We start from the raw sequence: 16,242 nt of genomic DNA on the forward strand, positions 1-16,242 counted from the left end.
TAAGCAGCTGTTTCTATAGGCCGCTATTCATAAGCCATCCACCACACTGGAACGGTCAAAGCCGGTCCGTGAACACTCGAGAGCAAGTTGACCTTTATGTTGTTCCAAACCTGTATGAATTTCTTTCTCCTGTTGAACACAAAAGAAGATATTTTGAAGAATGTTGGGAACCAGACAGTTGACCGAAACCATTGACTCACATAGTATTTTCTAACTACTATGGAAGGCTACCATCAACATCACCCTTGAAAAGTGTTTTCTTGTCACAGGTTAACATCTATTGCTGTCATCCGAGGTGAAAAACTCGATGACTGATGGCATAACTTGACTGTGTCTGAGATTGCGTCATTATTGCTGTGAGACATAGAATGCGGTTTATGATCACAGAGCCATCATCTCACAGCCATGATAGCATGCATCAGTATGAACCCAAGGACACAGCAAGCTTGGGACATGCACAGATATTTCCAAGCAATGAGCTCCAGGCTAATGTCTTACTTCAGACTGAATTCTCTAGCCTTTTTCTTCACAATACATTGTAGAGTCACCCACACATCTATGTCATGGATGAGGTATTCAAATAGGATCTGTTTAAAAAAAATTCACCAACCCTACACTCCATAAACTTAAGCCTCTGCTTATTACTTATATATGTTTGGGGCTGGCATCCAACTGTCCCACATCAGTCAATACCACTATGCTGCTCTCACCGAGGATTGACTGCCTGCTCACGTCACAAAACCAGGTGTGCTCACACACACAAGGATTTCCCTAAAAAAAAGCTGGTTGCTAGGCGACAATGTCAGAATAACAAACAGCAGGACTCCCAAGCACGCAACACACCTATAGACAGCCGAGATGTACTCAATGTCCTGTGCAACTCATTACGTCGGTAAATATATCACGTCAAAAGCAAACACGGGGCCACGAGAAATACCAGCACATTCGTAATTGGTATTTTATGATTTTTTTTATTTTCTAAAACAGTGTTTTCTACAGGGCAGGGTTACATCAGCTAGCCAAAATTATATATGCTAACAAAAACACTGAAAGCTGATATAGCTGCAAAAGTTGTTGATTTTGTACTATTACCCCAAAGGTAAAGAAACAAAAAGAATACTGTAATAAAATGGACTTAAAAACATTTTATGGTGATTATAACCATCACATTCTTTTACACCCAATCTAGCTCAAGGCCCTAATGTGATGCTAACATGCTAGTAATATAACATTACAAATGTTATGCTTGGCTTACTAAGCTAAGTGTGCTGCAATGCAAAATAAATGAAGAAACAAGCAAACTGCTTTGGCATCTCCAGCTCATTTATTTGGTTTGTGCTAATCTCACTTGTTTGGGCTACACTAGGAAAGCCGTAATTTAGAGTTTTCAGTCATTTCATTCACCTAAACATTTTTCTTGGGGTCTAATGTGCCTTTTCTTAAAAGGCTAATCTTGCCGCTAGCTGCTTGTCACACCAACCTGAATTGGAGGGAGATTTCAAGTAGTGTGTGGGGAACAGTGACCTCTACAGGATTGTTTTGGTTATGACATGTTATTCCAAAAGCTTCTTTTGCAGTTTGTCTTCCCAGATATTGTACATAAAGTGCACAAACCTTAAACTTTTGGTGCTAATATAAGGCTAACACTTTGTTTACTACCAAAAACGACAAGACACAATGCTATTGTCTTATGTGTGGGCAAGTTGGAGTTGGGAAACTAAACGTGTCTCACCGTAATCCTCTCATTACTCCGAAGTGTCAGACAAGGCGTTTACTGAAATCTCCTCATCCTGTCTCTCTTGTGAAGAAACACGGCTAGATATCTGTGCATGTGCACTACAGCCGCATTGACCACAAGCACCTCACATACCGAAGTGAGCCGCTGAGATTAGATAACCACACAATACTTGGGGGAAACGTCTGCTTGACAAAGTTCTACTCAAACAATCATAATACCAGTATCAGACAGGCAAACACTGGGTCCTGACTTCTGAGATTTCTTCAGTGCTGCTCCTTGGGGAATATTTTCACAAGTTCAAAGCATCAAGTGCAACTTTGGCTGCTTTTAAAGGGATAGTTCAGTCAAGGTATACGTCAAAATGGATATCCATTTTTCATACTGTGCGTTATAATGTTGTGATGCCTAAATTAAATCACGTAAAACTTACAGCATTTTGAAATTAAGTTCTTAGTGATTAATTTTTATTCAGTTAGATTTGGGAGTTAATAAATAAAATAAATAATATAAATTGTAATACATTTTAATGTCTTGATTGGTTATTGGCAATAACATGCTTTTTTGGTGTCTCTCACTACTTGTAGATTTATATTACAGATTTTTTTTAATTTATCATCTGTCGAAATTATTGCATAATCATTTTCCCTATGTTTACATTTAGATTAGCATTGCCATTATCTAACACTCATGCTAAAATTATTTTAATTGTTAGTTTTATATATTTCGATTTTATAATAAATAAATAAAATTTCAAATCTCTGAGTTGATTGGTTATTAGTCATAACATGTTTTTATGATGGGTTTTTTTGTGGTGAAGATTCATATTTAAAAAAATATATTTATCCGTCAATGTTTGATATTTAATTGCATAATCATTTTCCCTATTTTTACATTTAGATTTTAGAAGGAATAAATACATTTTAATGTCACAATTTATTGAATTATTGACCATGACATGCTTTTTTTGGTGTTTTCTCTCATTTTTGGTGCTTCACAACGACTATCGTTTTATGGAAAATAGCTCTGAGCTGTAGCCATAGCTTAAAAAAAATGTATTTCTTTTTTCAACAAAAACATAGCATGCTTTTTGGAACGACATGAAGGTATGTAAATTGCTAGTAAATCGTGAGTAAAATGTTTTTCAAGGAATTTTTTATTTCAGTGTACTGCTCCGCATGCTAGCTAGAACCAAACTCTTGGAAATTCTCAAAAAATTCTACTATATTATAGTAGAAGAAAGTTTAATTTGTTCGCAATAGCATATGCAGAAGATTAATTCACATAGAAACATGCTAATTTCAAACCCTTTGTGTCTGGACAGTAGACCCCCATTCATTGTGTCCTGTCCATACTTTGAGTCCGAGAAGAGTCTGGCAGACAGTAGCTTTAAACCACTTCCTCAACCACATTCCAGCGCTCCTAAATAATACCCCACTTCAGAGCGCAGGAGGTGACATCAACTGAATGAGGCCTGCTGACCTCAGCTCCTGAAATAGCCTTCCATGGTTGGCTGGAAGGAAAGGCGCTCGTAGGTCATTTTCCCCCAATTCATCCGTGCACATTTTAGTTTGGATTCTCTCAGACTAAAACAAACCAACTTACGGATGTGCTAACGTTTAGCCGATTTGCCCATACAGAAAATATTTTTATTGGGGGAAAAAATGTGCTTTAATCATAATCAACAGATTAACTCGCTTAAGATCACTTTATGGTCTTGGCGACATCTTGCATAGAACTGCCACGGCTGGCTAGCTAAAGCTTTTGGACGCAATGTGAATTGCAGTGGAAGGATAGATTAGGGAGAATCAGAACATTATTTTGGATCCAAAACATATGTAAATAAGAAATTAACGTGTACAGCACCTCCTCAGAGCCCAAAGCAACAATCAATCTCTCAGCAATCAAGCCAAGATGAAACAAGGCCCAGATGGAGCTTAGCACAGGGTATTCATCATGTAGTTAAAATCCAAACTTGTCATTAGCAGAGACAAAAGCTGGAAGCGTCAAAACAACTTGAATAGTTATAAATGCCACATTTTGTGGTAGTAACTAGTTAAGATGTGAAATTTATGAATTTCGAATAGCTTTAGCCAAAGGAAGTTAGAAAATCTTCTGTCAGGCTTATCTAGTTTGATGGTTGTAAAGGGATTTTAGGGACTTTTTTATTATTGTTTGTTTACTTATTTTTGGCTAACCAACTGAACAGCAGCTAGCTAGCGAAGACCATTAAACCACCTTTGTCTACCTGAAGATGTCCTTTTCAGCATTTTTTTTTTTTTTTTAGCAGAACCCCAATCCAAAACCTCTGTGCGAAGTCTTGCTTAACGTTACTTGGTTAACCAGATAACCTTTAGGAAACTTTTAACAAAGGCTATTGCATCTAGGCCTAAACTAAAAAAAAACGTAGGCCTACCTATAGGCCTAAATACTATTCACTGCAGAATTCCAGCTTAATGCACACTTTTTGTCAGTAAAAGACCAACAACTTTTATTCCTTTTCACATAAATTATTAAATTAAGAATTAATACTTTTCATGCTGTTTCTTGCACAATACTATGTTTTTATGACCTCAAAACACTTTTACCTACCACAATGCATGATTTGTAAACGAGTACATTTTGATGTAGCATCACAACAAGCTCCAGCTGTTAGTAGCTAAACTTCGGTAACTCACCTCTCGGGTACTTCGAGTCCCGCGAAACACGATCACAATAAAATACTTCACCTCAATGACTTGTAGAAACAAACTAAAATGGCAGGGTTGCATCAGCAAATACGTTTTATCTATTGTTTGCTTTTTGTTAACACTATCGGTTAGGTTTGGGTAGGGTTTAGTGTAGGTGGTGGCATACGTTATTTTTAAACGCGAAAGAGCGTTAAGGCCAATTTATACTTCTGCGTCGAGTGTACGCCGTAGTGTACGGCGTAGGCTACGCACGTAGGCAACGCCGTCATGAGCATTTATACTTCTGCGTTTAGGTCTGCGTTGCTCTGCAGTACAGCGCCGAAACGCTAGTTGGCGGCGGAGGGTTTTAATGTTCCACTGTGTTTAGATTCCTCGCGGCAAGAAGAAGAAGATTCCTCGCGGCTGTTTTGAGTTTAGGTTACTACAAGCAATGCCGACTGAAAGAGAGCAGATCATGTTGGAGTTGGAGCTTATAGAGGTGGAAAAGGTAAATTTTTAGTTTTTTTAACAGTTTCGCTGTACTTAGAATTTAAAAATGGCGGGCGGTGCAGAAGAACACGCCGGAAATGCATAGAAGGAAACGCGATGCTACCAAGCCGACCAATCACAGATCTTGCGGTCCGCGTCGTCGCGACGTGTAGTTACATTTTTGAGGAGGTGCGCGTCAGGTTACGGCGAAGGGTACGGCGTATGGTACGCGTCTGTGCGTATGCTACGCCGTACCTACTGCGCGCACCCGACGCAGAAGTATAAATTGGCCTTTAATCTTTTAGCGCCACTGACCGGACTGTCGCGATAAGTAGGCTACAAGAACCAAGCATCGCGAGATTCACGTTCATCTGTTTCGGATAAAACTGAAAGCGCTTTTAGCTCCACTCAACTTGACATTTTTATTTGAAAATGTTGCGAAATGTGTGTCCAGCTACATTATTATTATCTGTAAGTATTCTGAATAATGCTCACTAGCAGGATATTTAGTCTAGTTTGATACACTCTTAAAAATAAAGGTTTCGATTTTCACATGATGCCATAGAAGAACCATTTAGTTTCCCCAAAGAACCTTTCACTGAACAGTTCTTAAAAGAACCATTTGTTCTTGCATGGTGTGAAGAACGTTTTAATAGGCTAATCCAAAGAACCTTTTTCCACTATAAAGAACCTTTTGTGCAATGGAAAGGCTCCATGCATGTTGAAGGTTCTTCATGGAACCATCGATGCCAATAAAGAAACTTTATTTTAAGATTATATGCCTACAGTATTCACGTTTAACGCTGAGTTTTCTTAGTATAAACTTATCTGGCTAACCACATAAACCATGTCTGGAGATTTTTCAAAGACGGCTTTTGTTTTGTATCATCTTGTAATCATACTTCAGGTCGAGGACATGTTAGCAAGATCTGCTCATAAGAGCTCGGAAGGAACAGCTGTATTGAGTTTCAGGCTTTACGTTCGAGCCAAGTTGTTAGCTCTATCTGCACTGGGATCTGGAGACCAGCAGTGGAGGTGAACCTGATGTCCGGCCCAGGCTCAAACAATGGGCCGCGTGCGCATGTTTGCCATTGGATTTGTCACAGTGAGAACAAACCAGCTGTTGGAGGAGAGCATATGGAGAAGGTTATACTTCAAGAATGTGACGATTTCTGTATAACAATAACAACGAAAGGTTGCCATTAGGTTTTATTAGCGCTGTAGTGTGGAGGATTATGTGTTGACAGTTAGCCATTCCCTTATAGGCTTATGGATAACTGGCTCTCGTTTGCTTTCAAAACACATGTTTGAGAACAATTAAGGACATATGTGTATTCTAATGCAATGGAGATTTTAAAACCGACTCATAAATTCATCACGTTCATAGAATTACATCAGTGATTGCGTACATTTCTTGATTTTGAACGAGGCATTTCTCCTCATTTATGTCTAGACAATGGGTCTAAATTGCTGTTTCCTCTTTCCCAAAGGATCCTCTAAAATGACTGTCTGCTGAGCCATCAGAGCCATCAAACAATCTGGCTTCCTGGAGGGGTTGCGAGACAAGAACATTAAAAAGGCTGAAACAGGATGGTTTAGCGTTCAGGGGGTTTGTAGCTGTAATTGGTAGGTAGAGTTTAGCAGCCTCAACTAGATGATGGAGGAAGGTTTGTAATTTGGCCCAGTACAACCCTCCCCTCAACTCATTACAAAGCTTTTATGGGGAAAATGAGAGATGGGCCAGAAAATGCACATGCAGATGATGATATTTTTGGTCCAGATGCATATTGTGTTTTTGTAGTTTATTAGGTGGGGCTAGTACAAATAAAAATGAAGATTCTGTCATTATTGACTCACCCATGTAGTTCTACACTTGTATCAGTTCACTGTAAAAAAACAACAACATGTTTTTACATTGCTTTAACTCATTTAATATGTTTTGTGTTACTCATTTTTTAAAGTCAGTTTAATGTAACTGAAGTTTAAATGACTTAAACATCCAAGTTGATTACTTAAAAATGTAAGGCAGCAACCTTTTTTCCACATGCTTTTAAGCACCAAAAATGACAAAAATTACCACTAAAAAAACTAATAAACATTGTCCATAAAGCCTAACTCATGCGCCAAGTCCCTTCTGTGGGGAACAGATGGTAATTTAAGTCGTTATTCACGGATAAACTCCCCATCCAGTGATCTGTTTACTCAACAACTGCTGGGATTGAAACAATCGGAACAATCAGTCCAATTTGTTTATGAATCAGTTTAATTTATGAACGAATTATTGTCATTCGTAAACCGGATCAAAAGATCGTTGAAATGAACCTGTTCAAAAGTATTTTTTCATTGATTGATCTGTTTCTTGACTTTGACTCGTAAATAATGACTGACTTTTAAATAAACTATTCCTTTAATGCATAAGCTCTATAGATGGCACAGGAAAAAACCTGATTATTCTTTTGAAGATTTCAATTTTAGCACCAGAATGCGACAAAAGCAATACGGTGCGGCTGATTACAGCGTTAAATCAAGTTCTGTCCTCCTCAATCTCCTCTATAGGTCTGCAAAAGATTTGAGAACATGTGGTATTGTAGTTGTCCTAATTTCCATTGAATTAGTGCCGATAGTAAATTAAAAACAATTAGAGCCACAAGTGGGGGTTTGATTGTAGCATGTTGAACTATTATGTGCAGGAGGTTTGCCATAAATCAAAGATAGATGACTTTAACTGCTATTTATGCCAGCCAATGTAAAACTTTATAGTACGTGCCTTTCTCACGTGCATTGTGAGATCACATGAGGCATGAGGCAACCTCGAGGCATGAATCTGTAACATAAACAGTCATGTGTTTGGAGTCCCACAGGGCAGCGCAACGTTCGTCATCAATGACCCTTAAGTTGTAAAGTTCAGTACTATTGGCAGACTGCTCCGTCTGCGCGAGGGGGTTGGCAATATTACGCCCTTATTCCCCCTGAGCTTTCTGCGTTTTTTCCCTATTGTTTTCTTCGCTTAATAGTTATTGCAAGAGATAACATCAACGGCTGCTTTTCGAGTGTTTTGGTTTGCTGCATGCATTTGGTCTGTTCGATACAGTCCTGACCCCTCGCTCGAGGTCACAGGGTTAACGTCGACTCCGGTTATGAATTATGTCGGTAACTCACCGGGTCTTTCCTCTCCGGTCACTTAAATCAACTTTTATCAAGGTTGGACACTGACAGGAATTCCATTGGGATTATTTTGTCTGGGAAAAAAAGAGAGAAATAACAAGTCGAGACTTTGAGGTGTCAGCAGTCTGTCTTATGTTCTGCCCTAAACGTAGCATAATTAAAATAGTTAAGAAGTTAAAATGTCGGTGTGTATTAAAATTGTACATTTATTATAAATAAAATTATTTTATTTATAATAACATACACGTAGGCCTATTATTTTCTTTATTGATTTTTGAATTACTTATCAGTAAGTAAATAATGTATTTATAAATAACTGTATTTATTGTTATCTATAACAAGATAACACATTTATTATTATTATTAATAATTTATTTACTTTATTTTATAATAAATAAATGTATTATTATAATAGTATTATTTGTAATATATATATATATATATAAAACATATTTTTATGGTAATATATTTATTTACTTTTTTTTTATTAATAAGTGTTTTGTTGTTGTTTTTATCAATAAGTAAATAATACATTTATAAATAAACGTATTTCAATAGTTATCTATAGCAAAATAACACATTTATTATTTGTAATAATTATTCATTAGCCTACTTTATTATTTACTGAAAAATCAACACATTTATTAATTTATTATGTAATATATTTAAAATGAAGGTATTTAAATTCTGACAAAACAACACATTTATTATTTTGAACATTTGTTACTTTATTTTTATAAGAAATAAATGCATTTATATTTATCAGTAAGTAAATAATAAATGTATAAAAATGTAGTTATACATTTGATCTATATGACAAAATAACACATTTATTATTTTTAATAATTATATGTTTATTTAGTTTCATAATAAATAAACTTATTATTTATCAATAAATAATAAATGTATAAATAAATGTATTTTATAAAAACAATGTCTATTTTATAATAAATTAATAAATGCATTGGTTTTTCAGTAAATAATGAATGTATAAATCAATGCATTTAAAAATGTTATTTATAACAAAATAACACATTTATTATTTGTAATACATACATATAACATTATTTTTTATGATATAGATTTATTTACTTTTATGTATTACATGGTTTTTCCTTTTTTTCCCCTTCTTTGTTGTCCTGCCATGTAACACCATAAATCGTAGGTCACCATAGTCAAAAAAACCTTGTACACCACTATACATAATACAATATATTTTTTTCCAGATTTGTTTAAACTTCTGATATACAACTTTCACCAATTGTGAATGCATCAAAATGGCTCTGCATATGGAGCAGAATATTGTTTAAACTATCCTAAAATCAGACGGCGGCACCCCCCGAGTCTGATGTGGATCGTGCTCTGAAGCCCTTCTGTTTTTCCATTGAGGTTCGTATCTCAGTTCCAGCACTTTCATTATGTCTGTGGGTTGGAGCTCTGCGTTTAGACATGTGGCCCGTGCAGGCAGTGCGCTCATGATTAGAGACCATCTTGGGTGATGAGTTTTGTGGGCTCATCGGGGGTTAAGATTAATCCTTGAATTGCGATGGTGGGACAGAACGAGTAACCAAAGAGAATAGTAGTACACTAAAAAAGTCAGAAATACTTAATGTATAACACAGTGAAGGTAACAATTAACAAACAGCTTGGGTTGTACAAACTAAACCATTTTTGCTTCAGCAAGCTGTACTTCCCTCTACTTTTTAACTGTAGTCTCGCTAAAATTAAAACTGACAGTTTCAAATGGGAATTTCCGTTTTGATGTTCTAGACAATATGACTGTGTAGATTGCACAATTTAGTAATAACTGTAGCCCTCCCACGCTGCCTTCAGATCTTTGAAGCATTTAATTGAATTGAAAATTAATACACCACAAACTGTACTAGCCAAAAGGTAACTTGTGTATTAAATCTTAAAGATAAGACGAGTGCAATATAGGACTAAGAATTACATCAGTCAGATGCTAGATAACATACTTTACATTCTCATCAGAACCATATGTGACATCATTCCAGTGTCACACACACACAGAGAATCCACCCTGCTCGCCACGGCAACAGTAATTTATGATAGCGTCTAATTAAGTCTGAGGTTTTGTGAATATTGGCTCTGGGGAGATAGAGTGCATAGAAAACTTAAATAAACAAAACTAAAATAAAGCATTGAAAATTATGTAATTGATATATATATATATATATATATATATATATATATATATATGCAGTATACACACACAGAGAGAAATGTATGACTAGCATCTAATTAAGGAGTAGTCTGAGGCTTTGTATTATATTGTATATACATGAATTGTAATGCTTCATGGAATTGGAAAATGAGTACATTTGCCATGGTAACAGTGAAATGTCGTTTTCTATAATTTTCCAGTGATCATGGATTTGTCTACATGCCATTTCTTTTAGTTTCTAGCGGACTTATTCTGTATATCTAATATATTTGTTCACAAATCGGGCTGTGTTTTATTTTTTAGATAAAAAAATAAAACAATGTTCGCCCAGGCCATTAGGAATCGTACACAGTCAGTGAAACCTCATGTCACAAGGATCTACCATATGCCTTAAAGGGTTAGTTCGCCCCAAAAAATGAAAATTCTGTCACCCCCATGTCGTTCCAAACCCGTGAGACTTTCATTCATATTCGAAACACAAATAAAGATTTTTCTGAGAGCTTTCTGTCCCTCCTTTGACAGTCTACGCAACCACCACTTTGACACTTCAAAAAGTTCATAAAGAGATCATAAAAATAATCCATGAACTGAGCGCTTTAGTCCAAAATTGTCTAAAGAGACTTGCAAAAACCAATGAGGTTCATAGCACGTTTGAGCTTCTGCATCTGCAATGAGGTTTGTTATTGCACGTCAAGCAGGTTTGGTTGAGCTTCTGATCAATGTTTAAATGTGAATAAAAGCTAAAGTTAAATCTGTTAATCATATAAAGCAATCGTGTCTCTTCAGAAAATTTGGACTAAACCACTTAATTCATATGGATTAGTTTGACGATCTCTTTATGAACTTTTTGAAGTGTCAAAGTGGTAGTTGGGTACTGTCAACGGAGGGACAGAAGATTTCATAAAATAAAATAAAAAACTTTATTTGTGTTCCGAAGATGAACGAGAGTCTCTCGGGTTTGGAAGACATGAGGGTGAGTAATTAATGAGAGAATTTTCATTTTTGGGTGAAATATCCCTTTAATTACAAGGTACAAGCCACTTGTGCGCGTGCACGTGTTCTCTGAACACACACAGGATGAACAAACAAAACCATGGAAAACCACATATGGTAATCACCTTGTTAATTACAACCTCATAACTGACTATCAAAGCTGCACCACAGGGTATAATCAAAGATCATGACGTGTCCAGCATCAAACAAATATTTCATATCTAACACGAATGGGAGTTACAATGTGGCAGATTATTTAGCCATTAAACAGCAATTGTTTACAGTGCTGAGTAGACATGTAAGAAATAGTTGACTCTGGCTGTGTATCTAAATAATACTCAAAATGTCGACTAGTGCGTTAAACAATAATTATACATAATGAGAGGTTCTTTCGAAGGTTGCTGTGTCATGTCAGAAAACGTAACTTTTAATTTTGCCTACCTGCTAGCAACGGCCAGGTCAAGGGTTCGATTCCCCAACGCACACTGGGGAAAAAAATCTTTAGATTAAACACACTTAAGTTGCTCTGGATGAAGGTTATGATTATTTGAGGCATATAAAATATACCTTATAATTCACATGTCTCAGCTTTTGAAGACGATGCGTGATAGCGTGAAAATATTTTAGTGAAACCAACAGCGCCTTCTGCTGGAATTATAGTCTTGCAACATGTTTTTTAACCAAATGGCGAGCACAAGGATCATTTGGTTTTCTGTGCCATTACACTTATATTGTACATCAAATTACATTTGAATTATTACAAAAACAGTTATGAAATTAAATAACGGCAACAACGATAATCTAACCTTTGTCCGGTTAGCCGCCATTTTGAATTTAACGCAGAAGAAAACGAGGACCATACATGTACTGTCTTTACAATGGCACGCACTGTATAAAGGACCTAGATCACGTAATTTTCACAACTTTTAAAACTGTTTGCGGAGGGTTTTTTTCTCCGAGAGACTTTTCACCAGCCGAACAATAGGATTGTTGTTAACAACAACAGTAGGCCTACAAGAATCCACTGAACACACAATTCTGTCCCTCACAGCCTCGTTTTCATTCCTGTCAAAAATTAAATATGATGCTACCCTGACTAAAGTCTATACCCCCTGTTTCACAGACAAGGCTTACTAATCCCAGACCACGTTTGAGCTGTTTTAACTGAAAGTAACTTGTCTTGAAATATGTCAGTGCCATTGTTATCTCAAGATGCACACTGGAATGTACCATTACTTTACAAGGGTAATGGGTAACAGGGCTGACATGAAATCAGGGGACACTGATACAATTATTTATATTTTATACAAAATAATGTATACATATGCCAAAACATTGCTTAACAATGAGACTTAGTATATTATGCAAATGTGATTTTTGTATCATTTTGCCTTCAATTTGCAAATTAAAACTCCTGCTGAAAAAGAACAATCATAGTGAGGGACCTTACCAACATAAATGCAATTTTAATTATTTAATATAATATTAAATTGACTTTAATGTAATATTGAGGAAATAATACATAGTATTATGTTTTTTAAATCACAAATTTATATTTTGTTATAGTAACTCTATGTCTGATTATATTTTAGAAGCACAAAAGGCACCGATTTCATGGAATGACTCCGTAATGCTTTTTTTCTAAGGCACATTTATAAAAGCTATAAATGTCCTAATTGAACCAAGCATACTCTGAAAGGTCTGGTAAACCAGGCCATAGTGTATTATACATGAGCTTAGTTGCACTTAGTTGGCGCAAAATCATCTTTGTTTACAGGCAAATTAGACTTGGACTCATAATGTATTGTTTGGTGCAATTTAGATACATGAAATATTTTTATTAAATGGAAAAATATTGTTTTATAGTCTTCATGAAACTAATAACTAGTCTTTATTTGAAATTATTACACAGCTTCTGGTTTCTGTATGGAACTCTGATTTGCCAATCATAGACATTTAATGAACAGAATTAATATCTTATGAGAAAAAAAATATATCATCCACAAGTTTGAATAATAAATAAAAAGATAAAGCTGTCCATATGCAACGTAAAAACAAGTATTAGTGTGAAACCTACTGGTCTCAGCTCAGTCATTCTTAAACCAACAACTATTACCAATCATTACAGCATGCAAATAATACAAAATAACATCATGTACTTATATGCCAAGGTAAAGAGTTTTGTAGAAAATAGTTTAACCAAAAGTTAATGATCACTGCAGGCAGACAAGTGACCTTACTGAGCAATTGCAGGAAAATTAAACTTTTGAACATACAGTGGTCTGAAAATTGAAATTAAAAAGAAAAATCTATCACAGAGTATAACAGCTACATGTTAAAATCACTCTGGAATTTTTTTTCAATACTCATTGTTAGAAAATTAGCATTAAAGCAGGTGTTTTTGCTCTAAAAGCATCCAGCTGAAAAGCCATTGACATTTATTTAGTCCAGCTGACTTTGGGAATGTCATAATGCTCTGTCAGTGAGTCCAGGTGTCGGTTGAAATCCTGTAACAAAGAAACATTCACGAATTAAAACACACAAACATACACACATTAAGTTACTTAAAATATGAATATAAACATCATTGACTTTACCTCAACTCTTCTCTTGTGTGTTTTGGAGGCCTTCTTCAAAATTCTTTCCATTTGCTAATAACAAAAATGATAAAGAAAGAATGAATATCACTTTATCACTTTATAATCCAAATTTCATTCGGTTAAACTGACAATTTATTACTTAGAATTCAAAATAATCACAGAGAATACACTTAGTATTTGTATACGGCACCAAAACAATATATGACAAATATAAAATGTTATAAATACCCTTTTTTCTTGTATTTTGTCGAATGACATCTGTGCTGGCGTCCTTTTGTCAACATAAACTTTCTTAGTTCCGTTTTCATTTTGACTGGTCATAGCCTGCTCCTCTAAGGTCATAGCCTGCTCCTCTAAACGTTTCCTTTCCTTGTCCTTCTTCTTTTTCCTATAGAAAAACCCCCCAAAAGAAGTAAAACTGCAAACATAATAACACTTATAACTGGAACATCATCAACACAAAGCTAGCATAACAGCTAACTGCTGTCGTGACAGGAAACGCCAACATTTCCCCACAACAAATAACAGCTAAAATGTTTTGATATTTAGAAAAGCATGGAAATAAACAAATACATACTTTTTACTTGCTAAAGAAACACCTTTCAGGTTTAAAGACCCTTTCTGGACAGATTTGTACTCCGACATGTTGGCTTGCTTTCGTCTAAACAACAGACGGTCGGTGGTGTTTATAACGTATCCTCGGTCTTACTGCCCTCTACAGGACAGGAGTGAAAAGCAATAGATTAGTAATATGTTTTTACTTTTTATTTCTTTTATATTTTGCACCTTCGTGGTTTGTTCTGTTCCACTGAATGTTAGTTATAATTTTTTTTTAAGAAATTGACGTTTCTAGACTAGACCGTACGCAAAACGCGCATGCGTGTTGCAGATTCATCCGGAAGACGGAAGTACGTCTCACGTACACTTCAGACAGCATGGTGGAAGATCCGATGAGGCACAATGGCACATATTGTACTACATTCTATGAAGAGGATAAACTTGCCTGTTCTGAATGCTTTTAACGAGCTTTTTGTTAACACTTTTTTTATTCAATACCGTGGTTATGCTAAAAAGCCAGGTACGGTTTATTTTGTACGTATTACATGTCTTGTGACCTTGGAGGACCAATTTTCAAAACATTTGTTTTTATATAACATTATTATATTATGTTTATATTGGTTTGCATTCATATTTTAAATATATTTTCTTAATAAAATATTATTTTGTCTCTCGTAGTAATGAAAGGAAAAGGTAAAGGAATTGTAAAGGAAGTTCTTAAGGGTCCAGAAGTGTGTAAGGATCCAGTGAGACTTTGCACGCATGCAGTTGGAGTCAACATCTTGAAACAGGGCGAGGACCCTCTTATTAAACCCAAGGAGGAGTATCCAGAATGGTATGATGTGGTGTATTTTACTTTGTGCTTTATAATGCATTTATTGCATCTCAGATTAGCTAGCAAAATAACATGTTTGTAACTCAAGTTGCATTTGTTGTCCCATGTCTTCAGGCTGTTTCAGTTGGACCTCGGCCCACGCAAAAAACTCAATGAACTGGAACCAGACAGTTGGGAATACTGTAATCTTTTAAGGAAGGAGCATATTTGGAGACATAATAAACTGCATAAAGGCAAAAAGATGTAGAGGGAATGGACAGAATGCTTATATGAATATGCTTCTTTGAGGGCAAGGCCTGGGTGAACCTTTGCTTTCCCAGCAGGCACAGTAGACATTGCCAATTTTGCTGGTGTGTTAGTTCTCCTGTTTCTGAGGATGAAGTGTTTGTATTTTTGCTTATTTTGTTGTCATTCTTTGTATTACTATTATTGTCGTTTTGTTATTGGTCTCATTTCAGTCACATGAACAAATAAAATTCTGATGCCATCATCAATGTGCAATGTCAAAAGGTGTCTTTTCAACAACAACAAAAATTGTGGAAATATTTATCTATAAAAAAAAATAATTTCTATAATATATGTTCTAGTTATGGTCTGCGTCTGTCTGTCTATCTATCGAGCATCTGTCTATCATCTATCATCCGTCTGTTTGTCTACCTGTCTGTATCTATCATCTATCTATCGATTATTCGTCTATCTATCATCTGTGTCTGTCTATTCGTCTGTATCTATCATCTGTCTGTCTATCATCCGTCTGTATGTCTATTTCAATCTCTGTCTGTCTATCATCTGTCTTTCTTTCATCTATATCTGCCTGTCTGTCTGTCTGACTATCTATTTGTCTGTATCTATCATCTATCTCTGACTATCTATTCGTCTGTATCTATCTCTGTCTATTTATCATCTGTCTGTCTCTATTCACCTGTATCTGTCTATCTATATCTATTTTTCATCTTTCTGTCTATCTATCCATCTGTCTATCTGTATGTTTCTTTCTGTCTATTCGTCTGTCT

The 16,242-nt window shown here is 35.6% G+C and overlaps 2 protein-coding genes and 1 long non-coding RNA gene across 3 annotated transcripts in view; 2 read left to right on the forward strand and 1 right to left on the reverse strand.

Annotated features, from left to right (window-relative positions):
• The window catches only part of LOC130089306 (uncharacterized), a 29,477-nt gene extending 22,740 nt beyond the window's left edge, over positions 1 to 6,737 (forward strand). The window contains exon 3 of the long non-coding RNA XR_008807557.1: positions 6,384 to 6,737. This is a non-coding gene — a long non-coding RNA (uncharacterized LOC130089306). The remainder of the gene's footprint in view (positions 1 to 6,383) is intronic.
• Positions 6,738 to 13,425: 6,688 nt separating this feature from the next.
• fam32a (family with sequence similarity 32 member A) lies at positions 13,426 to 14,522 on the reverse strand. Its single transcript, XM_056256588.1, has 4 exons — positions 14,414 to 14,522; positions 14,065 to 14,224; positions 13,834 to 13,887; positions 13,426 to 13,743 (listed from the first exon to the last, which is right to left on the reverse strand). The coding sequence occupies exons 1-4, from the start codon at positions 14,479 to 14,481 to the stop codon at positions 13,675 to 13,677; spliced, it is 351 nt and encodes a 116-aa protein (XP_056112563.1). The 5' UTR covers positions 14,482 to 14,522; the 3' UTR covers positions 13,426 to 13,674.
• Positions 14,523 to 14,745: 223 nt separating this feature from the next.
• On the forward strand, positions 14,746 to 15,723 carry mrpl54 (mitochondrial ribosomal protein L54). Its single transcript, XM_056256589.1, has 3 exons — positions 14,746 to 14,914; positions 15,073 to 15,229; positions 15,344 to 15,723. The coding sequence occupies exons 1-3, from the start codon at positions 14,797 to 14,799 to the stop codon at positions 15,474 to 15,476; spliced, it is 408 nt and encodes a 135-aa protein (XP_056112564.1). The 5' UTR covers positions 14,746 to 14,796; the 3' UTR covers positions 15,477 to 15,723.
• Positions 15,724 to 16,242: the final 519 nt, after the last annotated feature.

This window comes from Rhinichthys klamathensis, unplaced genomic scaffold, assembly GCF_029890125.1.
Source record: "Rhinichthys klamathensis goyatoka isolate OS25496 unplaced genomic scaffold, OSU_Roscu_1.1 h1tg000127l_1, whole genome shotgun sequence".
NCBI classification, from domain to species: Eukaryota; Metazoa; Chordata; class Actinopteri; order Cypriniformes; family Leuciscidae; genus Rhinichthys; species Rhinichthys klamathensis.